Source organism: Apis florea, unplaced genomic scaffold, assembly GCF_048593485.1.
Source record: "Apis florea isolate Af1SG1 unplaced genomic scaffold, ASM4859348v1 contig_3798_pilon, whole genome shotgun sequence".
NCBI classification, from domain to species: domain Eukaryota; kingdom Metazoa; phylum Arthropoda; class Insecta; order Hymenoptera; family Apidae; genus Apis; species Apis florea.
Genome location: NW_028256860.1, coordinates 2,738,198 through 2,750,433, shown reverse-complemented (window position 1 = coordinate 2,750,433; position 12,236 = coordinate 2,738,198). Strand labels below are relative to the sequence as shown.

The 12,236-nt window shown below is 39.5% G+C and overlaps 1 protein-coding gene across 4 annotated transcripts in view; it reads right to left on the bottom strand.

Moving 5' to 3' along the window:
• Positions 1 to 12,236, bottom strand: part of LOC100868905 (uncharacterized) — a 39,868-nt gene that overhangs the window by 1,600 nt on the left and 26,032 nt on the right. For 3 of the 4 annotated variants that reach the window (XM_086915846.1, XM_086915845.1, XM_031915436.2), the window contains 6 exons: positions 9,531 to 9,746; positions 8,357 to 8,689; positions 7,579 to 7,901; positions 2,816 to 6,056; positions 1,952 to 2,287; positions 578 to 777 (listed from right to left, as the gene is read on the bottom strand). In XM_086915846.1, coding sequence (XP_086771972.1) covers positions 578 to 777; positions 1,952 to 2,287; positions 2,816 to 6,056; positions 7,579 to 7,901; positions 8,357 to 8,689; positions 9,531 to 9,746 — 4,649 coding nt within the window. The remainder of the gene's footprint in view (positions 1 to 577; positions 778 to 1,951; positions 2,288 to 2,815; positions 6,057 to 7,578; positions 7,902 to 8,356; positions 8,690 to 9,530; positions 9,747 to 12,236) is intronic. The other variant, XM_086915848.1, reaches the window with a different exon arrangement.

Here is a 12,236-nt window from a genome sequence, read left to right as displayed (position 1 = left end):
GATAATATTAAGCCTTGAAATTTTATTGAAAATTTGTAAAAGTACTCTAACTACTTTTTCTTATACATATACTTTCTGGTTTCGAATTTCTAGAAACACAGAATGTCTTTACTAATTTTTTTTATTCATTTATAAAAACAATTTATTTGATAATAATTTATTGAGGATATTAATTAATAAAAATGAAATAAATATATATTGATAATAATAGAAATTATTTTTTTAAGAACTTTATTAACTTATTTAAATTTTAATAATTGAAAGATTTTTCTTTAATTAAGATTTAAATTTTTACAAAATAATCATAATCATACTGTTACCATAATTGTTATACATTTTATATATATCAAATTAAATCACAAATTTTTTAAGACATAATTAAAATTGAATAATTTTTATTCAATGAAATATATAATTTTTAAATTAGCGTTGAAAAAAATTAAAAGTTTGAATTATCTGAAATAATATAATAATTCCATCAAAAAAGTGTTTTTATAAAATAGTTTCGCGTTTCCATAAAGTATCAAAAGTTTTTTAATTTCACAACAGGAAAATCAATTACTCTAAAAATTCTTACTTCGCTGCTACTCCTCCTGCTGCTCCTCCGTTTTTAGATGCCGACCCTTTGTACGTTGTTGCAGAGGAAATTGGCGTCTTTGCTCTCGAAGCCATTCTGCTTCTATAAACGGAAGTCTGATTCTGCGTGGAAATGCCACTAGAGGTGGACGAAACTGACGAAATAGGAGTTCGAAGTGATTGCGTGGATGTAATCTGTTTCTAATTAGTAAACATAAACGTTAAATGAATATTAATCGCAAGTGAAAATAACGTAGGAAAAAATAGTAGAATAGTAGGCGATAGTATAAATAATTCAATAATTATTCGACAATTAATATAAAAAAATTGTGATATGATCGAATATTATAAGATTACATAAATAAAATACCTGTTATTAATATTACTGTTTAATTTTTAACTGGAAATTTATCGGATTAAATAATTTCACTTCAAAAATAGAGAGGAGGAATCCATATGCAGCAAAACTTGAATTTCCCGGGTATCAAAGGGCGGCAGACATTTTACTGTATTTTTACTCGTTTCTCAAATATCTATCTTCAAGTCGTAGCGGAAAAATTACGATATTCGATAGGGATTATTTCGATATGAAGAATGGAATAATTCAGAGATAGATAGAACGTATTTATAAATCATGTAGTAGATATAAAAATAAAATCGTTTCTTTTTCGATATTATCTAAAATTACTTGGAAATTAAAAAAAAAATGAAATATTATTTTATCTGAATCGTTATAATATTTCCCATTTAAAATTGTTTATTTCCTTAATACGTGTGATTAAATTCTAAATTAACCTTATAATAATTCGGTGCATCGAAGTTCTTCGTTATCACAACATGATACCCATTTTTGTTACATTATCGTATAATCGTTGGAAATAACAGTTTTACGAAACCTTCTTTTATACAAATCCAAGACGTATAATTTTAAAGAAAAGTTGAAAGTATGTTAATTTTACTTTATAATAAAAGATAATTATACGATAGTATAATATAATAGTATAAAAAAGATTTTTCAAATCAAGTGAAATAACAATAATTCATATTGTTGAAATTGGTTTCAAGTTATTTAAATAAAAGCAATTTGAAATTTAGCGTCAAGCCAATTGGCGAACGAGGATGAATATAATAGAAACTTCAAAGAACATCTGAAAGAATATTTGATATTTCAACTCAAACAAATAACAGGTCCATATTAAATAATAAAATAGCTTCAACTTGTACGATTTCCTTAAATCCAAGTAACTTGATTTTAGCTTAATAACTCAATTAATTAAAACCATAGTTTAAAATGTGCCACATAAAAATTATTAATATATTTCTGTTTATAAGATGTCCGTTTTTTTTTTTTTCTTTTATTTTAACAACTACTTACTTCGGTGGATTGTTTTCGTAGAAAAGGTTTTCGCGGAAGTGGCGCATCGTTTTCCTTCGGCCGTTGCTCGTCGAAGTCGATGACAAAAGCGTCGCTTTTCTTCATCGTGGGTGAGTCGTTATCGTATTTCGTTTCGGCAGTTTGGTCTCGTAAATGCAGACCATTCTCGAGAATAGCGCCATCGACGACATCCGTCGATTTTCTCGTGTTCGCCGTCGACATCGTCGACGTCGTCGTTGTCATCGTCTTCCTGTTTCCAATTGGCTCCGCGCCTTTCATAGGTGTTCCCCGTTTCGTCGATTTTGTGTCTTGAGCTTTCAACTCGGTGGACACACGCTAAAAGATATAAGAAATACGTTTATACAAAACTCGATATATTTTACTACGGTTTAACGAGAGCGATAAGAGAATAAAAGATACGTTATTCTTAACAATTATTCTTTCTTTCATAAAAGTGTGAGTATCATTCGATTTCAAGAAAGTATTGTTTTATCTTATTTCAATATACCTGTTATTCGATTATAATTTTATTAAGAGATTGATGCGTATGAAATTGCGTACGTAGGAAACAGGTAATCTTTATTAATCTCTAATGATTTATTATTAAATTCTGAAAAAATGAAAAGTTCTTAAAAATACATTATATACTTGAATCTTATATCAACAAGATATACATATATATATGTATAAATATATCTCATACAATAACCTCGCACCTCATACAATAACCTCCATCCAATTTTACGTACAATTGCATCACTTTGATCCACACAAATTTTCAGAAGAAACTTTTTACACTTTCAAACGAATCCCCCTCCACCTATTTTCGAAGGAAGAAGAATGCTTTACGCAATCTTTGCTTACCCTTGGCATCGTATCCGGGCTCTTGGACGGCGACGGTGGTACGTTTCTCCTCGCACGGTTGCCCGTTTCCGCCGTCTTCATCGTTTCCGGGCTCGGACTTTTCACCACCCTGGGGAAACGCATCGCACACTTTACAGCCGAACGGCTCGTATCCCCCATACCCTTGTTCCCCGCGGCAACGTTCCCCGACCGCCTGGGCAAAAACATCCTCTCTCCACTCGCACCACGATCATCGATATTTATTCGACGGGCCTCCGACCGTCCCGTCCCCGACTCGATCACCGACTTGCTTTCGCCCTCGATCGACCTACGTATATCCTCGATCGATCTCAACCGTTTCACAGACAACAGTGAACGATCCGCACCTGTTGACGTTTCACCCGCTTCTCCTTTGTCTCCTCCCCTCCCGTCGCCGAATTCGAGGCGTGTCGCCGCGATCTTCACCGAATGCGTTTTCTTCTTATTATTGGGCCTCGTCCACAGGCATTCCACGGTCCTCACCGAGTCGAGGCTGCACCTCGATCTCGCGCTCCCCGTCTCGGTCTCCTCGCCGGAATCGGAAAATTCGTGGAAAAGTTTCCGCTTGCACGATCTCGGCATTCGACCTATATTCGACTCCTCCTCCATCCTCGCTTTCGACAAATATTTTTCGTGTATCCCCGCAACCAAATCTCCCCTGCAACCAGATGGAACCTTCGAAATTTTCCTCGACGAAGATTCCTCGGCGCTGCTCGATCGATCGAGCGTTTGTCTTATCGATTCCTCGCTACGTTCCAGCACGCTTCGAATCGAGCCGGTTTCCGTGCCGATTGAATCGAAACGTCTGAGAGCCGATTCCACCGAGTCGGTCCTTTCGTAATTCTTACCGGTTCCACTCTCGATGGCCGACTCGCGAGCCGTGATATCAATTTGCTCCTCTTCAATCAACCCAACATCCGATGCGGTTTCAAAGCTCGACCCTCTCATGGCTCGGCGAACCAGCTCCATCGATTTCAAAATTTCATCTTCCCTGCAAGCCAGTGGCGAGTCCTCACCTTCTCGATTCATCCCTCGTTCCACGGTTTTCCGTTTCGCGATCGATTCTCGTGCGTTATATTTTTCCGTTTTATTCGTAGTCCCCTTTCGAACTTGACTCGGACTCGGCGTTTGTTCCCTCGAAATATCTTTCTCCTTTGCCTCTTCGCGTTTCGAGGCGTCGTATACGCTCCTCTTCTTGGACGAAAGCTTGCTCGACGTTGCTAAATCTTTGTGGCTCGATTTTTCTCCACGTCTCCGCGCCTCCGATCGCTCGAAGACATTCGACTCGAGCAACGATCTTCTCTGTTTCACTGGCTTCCGCACGGAATACGTGAACAGCTTCTCGATCCTCGATCTCTCACTATCCGCCAATTTTGTTTCGTTGCAAGCGTCTCGACAATGCTCCCGTTTTACGTATTGATCGGGCATCGTGATTTCCTGTATCTCCGTGTCCACCTCCACGGACGTGCAACTTTTTGGACTCGATTCCACGGTTCCAATTTCCTTCCCGCTCTCCTCGATCCCTGCCTCGATCGATGCTCCAAAACTGTGATCCACTCGATTCGCGTCGCTCGTCATGGTGTCGCGAATCAGTTTGGTCGAGCGCAGCGTATGCTCGAATCCTTCACGATCGAGCCTGGAAACGGTCAAATCATCGTCATCGTCCGTCGATGGTTTCGATTTCGTCCCAATTTCTCGTCGTTCGATCGATTTTCCACCCTTCGATCGTACATCCGTGGCACGTTTAGAAGATCTTGCTTCGTAACAGAAGAATTCCTCTCTACTGTTAGCCATTCTTCTTGGCGAGGAGTGACGACGAGTGGATCCATCGATAGCACACCTCGTTCTATCGGTTTTTGTAGCTTTCTCGCGACGATAGAGCTGCGGTTTCGCGAGTGGGCTCGGCGTTCTCGCGTGTTTCGATGGAGACGAATCGCGCTTCTTCCCCTCGATTCCCTGCTCACCGTTTCTTAAAGTTTTCTCGGAGAAAAATCGCGACACGGAATGTTTCGTTTCGTTTCTATCTAACGCTGCTGGTTTTCGTTTCGATTCGATCTTTTTAGCATTTTGTTCCTTTCTTTCAGAGCCTGTGACCCCCGGTTTTCTAATCGTTTCTGGGGTCACCATCACGATCGTGGCAGATTTGTCCGAGCTGAAAAATTGTGGGCTGGTGTTAGATCTCTTCCTCGTGAAATCTGGCCATTTCCCTCCAACATTTTCGTATCCACGTTTTTTCATATCCTTCTCGATTAGGCTTGGAGATTTACAGGCGGCGTGTTCTTGGTCGAAGTCTATCGTGGTGGCCGATTTTTCCCTCTCGCGATTCAAAAATCGAGGACTCCTTTCTCTCGTTAAACGTTCGAACGATTTCGTTTTAATAGATTTCGAATCTTCTGGCGAGGAGGAGGATTTTCTAATTGCTTCGCCTCGTTTCACTTGTCCATCTGCATTTATATTGTCCTTTCTATTCCTTCGTCCTATCTTTAACAGGAAACTTTCCGTGTTTCTCATATAATCGGGCGAATCAGACGAATGGCTCTTCGAGTCTGTCGCGTGAGTGGTCGCCGATTTTTCATTTTCCTGGCAAAAGAATTTAGTCACGTCGCCCCGCGACTCTCCAACATTCGAAAAATCGGGAGAGAATTTTTCAACGATTGTCGAATCGATCGCGGCGGCCGATTTCTCGGATTCATCGCTTTCGATCGTGCCTCCTTCTTTGAATCTCGTCGAATTTTCATTTCTTCGCGCCTCGTCTCTGATCGACGATCGTAGAGATAATTTCCTCGCAGTTTTCGAATCGATCGAAGACTTTTCCTTGCGAAAGAATTCGGGGCTTTGGCCTCTTTTCACTCTGCCTCTCGACGTTCCGGGCGATAATTTCCTCCCGGTTTTCGAGTCGGACTTTTTAAACTCTTCGTCGAATGATAACTTTGGACCTTCGTATTCTCCCTGTATCTCTCGACTCTTAAAGGATTCAGAAGATAATTTTCTCGCAGCCTTTGGCTCGATCGCAGCATACATCTCGGATTCTTCGCGACAGAATTTCGAACTTTTCTCTCTCGACGATTCGGACGACAATCTCGTTGCGGTATTCGAATCTATCGCGTAAGTCGTCGCAGACATTTCAGATTCCTTACAAAAGAATCGTGGCCCCGTTTCAGAGATCACAGCCCTTCCAACAGTTTTCCTTCCTTCCTCGCTCCGTCTTCCATCCTTGGCCCCTCTACGAAATCACAATCAATAACAACGCAAGATTTTCAAAAAAATCCTCGTTTTCCTTAGTCTTGTTAAGTCTCTATCTTCTGCGATTCAGCTCGTGTTAATCCTTCGCGATGTTAGCCAAAGACAAAGAGAAGGAAGAGAAGGAGGAGGGGGAAAAAATGAGGCATGATTTTGCGTGACTCTTCCTTGCAGCAGGATAAAGCGACACGTGTGTATCCTCGACCGTCTATCTTTAATCGATTACTTTGTTAAACGGAGAAAAGAAGCGGCGAAAAAGAAGCCCACGTCGACAATTTATGCATCAAAATTCGTCAATGATTAATTATATCTCTGCGCTCTTTTTTTTTTTCCTCTCCTTTTCCACACAGCTTTTTAATATGCCTGGCGAATGGTTGTTACGACGATGATGGGGAATCCTTCGACTCCTTCTTTTTTTTCAAATGTTAGGGCGTAAATCAGAGCGTCTTCCTTGTTGCTGCGCCTTTTTTTTAAATTTGCCGGAAACGCGTCATTTAGCCGCTGTTTCGAGGATGATCACCTTCCAAGGAGGACGTATTGTTGTTAGGCCACTACGGTTGCGTGGGTTTAAACGAGTCGAGTCTAGCCAGCGATCGCAATTATGCAACGAGAAATTAATCGGCGATAGGAGGGGCGAAAGCAGCGACGGATTGTTAGCACTGATTGCCAATTAGCGGCCGGGGAATTCGCATTTGCCAAGGCTCGATTGTCCGAGAAACATGATCTGCTTGCGTGTCAAGACGGTGCTTCGGGTCGTAAATACTTTTCTTATTATTTCCTTTTTTTAAAACTTTTTGTAACAATTGTTTTTCGAATATACGAGCGTGCGTATATTTCTCTCTCTCTCTCTCTCTCTTTTTTTTCATCGAAGGTGAGACAAGAAGAATTTTAAGAATTTCTGAATCGTACGTTCTTTTTTCTTTTGATTAATTAAATTAGTTCGAAAGTCGAGGACGAGAGCGGTGTGTGCGAAGAAAGTTTAGGAAAAGAGGTTTAATTATCTTAAAACGATAGTTATCACCTCGATGTAAATTTTCCAGAATGATTATAAAAAGTGCGTTAAGTATGTTATAATGTTAGTTTTTTAATTAACTTTTTAAGAAGCGTTGTTACGTATAATTCAGATAATCTACTCTCGTTCCTTTTCATAGTTTTGGAATTTGTAAATTCACTCTGATTATTATATTCTTCTTTCGTCGCACGTGTGAAAATCTTTTAGAGTTTTATTATTTAAAATATTGAAAACATTTCGTGAACATTCGTTCAACACAACTCGAGGAAGAGTAAAAGTTTTTAAGTTGTTTAAATATGGGAAATAAATATATCTAGCGAAATAAATTTTCAAACGAATTATCTCTACAGATAAAATACAATAGAACACCACTCTCGTTTGAATCGAACATACGGAACAGAAATTGTTTTTGTAAATTGTCCAACGTATGTATCATTCTCACAGAACGTTTCACAATTCTCCCACATCTCGTTTATCTTTTATTTCTACGTACCTGGGGGTAGATTTTGCTGGAAATATTGGGTCGGATCGTTTCTTCGGGGCGATAGTTTGGCTCTTCGTAACGTTGTTACCACGTTTCGCGTTGGCGTTTTTAAAACGTTCCAACCTTGCCTCCGCTTGAGATAACTTCTTGGCAACACTTTGTTTCGGAAGCTTGTCAGGAACATCCACCATGAAATCCTCCGGGAATTCTTCGCTCTCGAGATCGTTTTTAACACGATGCTTCAGGGTCTCGTCGTATTCCATCAGATGAAGTTTCGCCATCATACGATTCCTTTCTATCGTGTCTTGGTCCACAACTTCCTCCATGCTCGTCTGCTCAAACGGAATATCGAACGAGTGAGCGAATTCTGCTCGAATAGAATGATTAAAATATCGAATTGAAGTTATACGAAGCAATATTTACGATCTTTGTAAACCAGGATTCCTAAAATAAAAAAACACGCGAAAAATCTTCTTTTGGCGTCTTTTGGCGACCAGATAAATTATTCTATTGACTAAAAGAAAAGAAAAGATGAGTTTTCGAAAATTGGCGAACGATTCTTCTATAACAAATATAAAGATGTATATTTCTCTTCGAAACTTCTCTTTAAAACCGTTTAAAATCGATGATCAATAACACACATTTAAATTGAAATCACTTTAATCGTAACGAAACAATTCCATAAATATAAACTGTCGCAAAAATATTTCGCAACATTCGATTCGCACAAAACGTGACGAAACGAATGTGCCGTATTTCGATAAAGAATTTCGAAATGGCGCGTTACCTCGTCCCTGTGGTTGCCATTCGAATATCTCGCCACGCGGTTCTCGATCCCAAACTCATCATCGTCCTGGTGTTGGCGTGGGCCGAACGATTCTCGAGCGATTTCCTCGTGATACGAGGCGACCGGTTTGCCACCGTTCAAATTGCTGTTCACGTCAGCCCTTGCAACCCGCTTTACAGTCACGGATTGCCGGCTCACCGTCAAATTTCCGTTCTTCTGCACGCCGTTTCCGTTAGCCTGCTTCCGCGGTTTGTTCTCGAGCGGCTCCAACGGATAACTTCTGTCGATCCCCTTCACGGTCGTTTGTCGTCTCTCGTCGAACATCTGCCTCACCTTGGAAGCAAGCGTGAGCGAGTGTAATTTTTTTTCCAATTAAAAAGCGATTGCGCGACGGATGGAAGAGATGCAAATTGAAGAAATTAAGGAAATTAGGATCTCTACAAGAATTTAATACTTTAACGCGAGATTGATTGGGCTTGAATAAAATATCTCGTCAGAGATGTGCTATTTCAGAGAAATATTTCTTTCTGAGAAAATATTTCTCAATTTCGTATGACTGGAACAAATTTTCTGAAAGAAGTTTGTTCAATGCTGCTTGCAAATTTATCTCTCTGCATAATTTCACTTCCCGACAAACTGGTTGCCGGGCTCGCTTACGAATTCTCAAGATTGCGGTCAAGGTTCGGCAAACCCTTAATCTTCCTATCCTTTCTCTTCAATAATAAATATAAAAATTTACCTCCGTTCCATCGATCGATATAATTGACATAAATAAGTGAGAAACAACACTCACTCGAGCTTTTTCTTCGAATCAATTTATTAATCTTTTCCGAAAACCCGAGTCAAGATACATAATTTACAAAGATAACTCAAAGATTTTAACTCTCTCTTTGCAATTGTCGAGATTCGATTATTTTACGTGATATCTTAATAACGAGAGATAAAATGTTTTATTCTTAAACTGAAAATATTCTTAATCAGAACGATTTGAAAAGTGTTTTTCGAAGAAATATCTGAGAGGATAAGGAAAGAGGAATAGACGAAAAGCGTGGAAAAGCGTGGTTTTCACTCACGAAAAGAATGCGTCTGGAAAAGGCGACCCAGAAACACCGGCCATTAGCCCATTGAAGAAAGCGTAGCGTGAAAACGCGTTTCCACGCGAGGAATCGCTCACCTTTCCACCTTGCGAGGTCGAGGTTGCATGGCTGCTGCTCGAGCTCTTTGTGACGCTGGTGTGCTGGTGGCTCGTGATGGTGGTCGTGGCATGATTCGAACCGTTGGAGCCTGGGCTCCCTCGTTGCACCACCTGATAAGCTCGTTGCTGTTGCTGGTCGTAAAGCTGCAGCAACTTCTGCTCCTTCTCCTGCAGTTGCTTCTGTTGGAAGCGGGCCTGCGACAACCGCATATTTCTCTCTCTCAATTTTATCATATCGCAATCTTGTTGGAACCAACGATCTTTAAGATTGAAGTGTCTTGATGATTAATGGTAAATAAATGTTAGATCAAATTCTTCTTCTCGTCGATCGTTTGTTAAACGTGGTTTACGAAAAATCTTTATGAAAAATGATTTTTAAAGGGAGCGCGTGTTATTCCCAACAGATTGATTTAATTAAAATTTAATCGAAATATTATATTTCCGTTTCAAGACATATCCTTCGCCAATCGAGTACAAATTGGCCCAATCATCTGACGATTAAATCAATATTAATTTCACACTTTTCAGATCATTTAATTCACACCCGTGAAATAAAATTCTTCCATCCAAATTTCCATCTCTAAACTTCCCCTTCTCTAATTAAAAATCCCTTTAGATACTCGCTCGCTTTAGAGAAATCTTCTCTCATCAACTCGTGATTTTCGATCTTTCATCACTAACCCTCGAGAAAATAATCAAGCGTGACTCGCGAGCAGAGTTTAACGCACTGGTCGGCATACGACTCTTGGTTAACCGCGCTTCCTACACCGATAGCTGCACGCTCTATAGTGCGACCGATGCATATGCGGCGCTCTACGTGCAATCTCATCGATTCCTTTTAACCTACATGCGAAGAGGTTAGTAAACCCGCTAAACCTAGCCAAAGCCGATGGCAATTTTTCCCCTTCTATCATATGGTTTTCACCATATTATAGACAGCGTTGCGTGAATAATCATTGTATCATTTAATACGTGTTTCGTTCCTTATATCGACGTTATAACCGATGGTATAATTAGCAAATGGATTCCACCGTGTGACGATTAGGAAAGAATTTTTTTTTTTTCTATTTTCGTGAAAATGGAATAATTAATGGACAATACCTTTGCCATACCAAATTTTCAAACCTCAACGAAATATCCCCGGGAATATCCTTCGAAATGCTCATCGATGAAAGGCAAATAATGGATCCGGAAGTTGATCGAGTATAATCGCGTTGTCGCGTCGTATAAGTCAACTGTCGGGGTTCGTCTTCGTCGAAAGATCGAGTATTGTTTGATAATCAAGAGGAAACTGTTAATTGGATAGCCGTCGAATCGTCGAGCCGGCAATCAACAGGCCTGCTAATTGATTTATTCCTAATGAGCCTGACTCGCCGGTCGTCTCGCTTTGTACACGTGCAAATTCCTGCCTCGACCGGCCGTGAACGTGTAATTCGTAATGATAACGAGACGTTGATTGGACGTCGATTAACGTCCAATGGATGAAACATTTTCGATCGTTCCTCAGACGTCGTTCGATTTTTGGACAATGATTTTTCCATCGTTCGAGATTCATTCGATCACGATTGGAACGCTAGAACGAAAATTTAACGTTGAATTGCATAGAATATTGTAATTATATTGTGATTATTTGTATTAAATGGATAAAAGTAATACAATAAAGTTCATTATGGCTTTGTTGAGAGAATTTTAATTTATCTCGAAGCACAAATTCACAAATTTCTGTTCAAAATTGCTGCACGCTTAATTTTTAATTAATCAGCCATTGAAGATACGTACATTGCATAACAACTCGATCGATTCGCGTAATTTTCCACTTTGTTATAAATAAAATCTATCGATTTCGATTATCGATTCGTTTTTTGCTTGGATCGATACTAATAACAAGCAAACAATGATATTAAATAATGCTGAGATTTATTGATTAATAAAATGATTAGCGTCTAAAATATATTTTCGTTTCAAGTGTGTATACTATAACTGCTTGAACACCACACGCACACACAACCAATTAATTGGAGCTAAAGCATGCAGATTTATTTCCCTTTATCGAGCATGAAATAATAGGATAAAAGAAAGCAATCGTCGAAATTAAATTAGACGAGATATAATATTTCGATAAAGTTTCGATAAAAAAGAATGAACGAGAATGTTGTATTATAATAGTACAATACTAACTTTAGAATTCATCATACCTTTTAAAAATCTATCTGATCCTTATCCTTATTTTCACGATTCTCCTATTTCCTATCGAACAACGAGGAAAGCCTCGACAAAACATTTGGAAACATTTGTCGAATTTTTATTTTCGAAAATAAACCTGATATGGAACAGCTTGCGCGTGGGTGGAGCAGAAAATCTGACCTGGCAAGTACGAGTACGTTCACCTTGCCCTTAAATAAGACTCTGGATCATCGTGTGCCGGCGGCCCATCGAAACAAACGAGGATGCGAGAAAGGAAGAGAGAGAGAAAGAGAGGAGAGGAGGACAGGTGGGCCAAGAGGAAGGATCACAGGTACATTAAAGAAAGATCAACGGTGGAAAGGAGGTCGAATGCTTTGCGAGAAACCTGCGAAGTGGCTTTTATCGTGGTTCAATGAGGGAAACAAAGGTAAAGAGAGCAAATCAAACGTGAAAAAGCGGGATGAAGAGGCACAGTGACAAGACGAATGAGAATGATTTGGA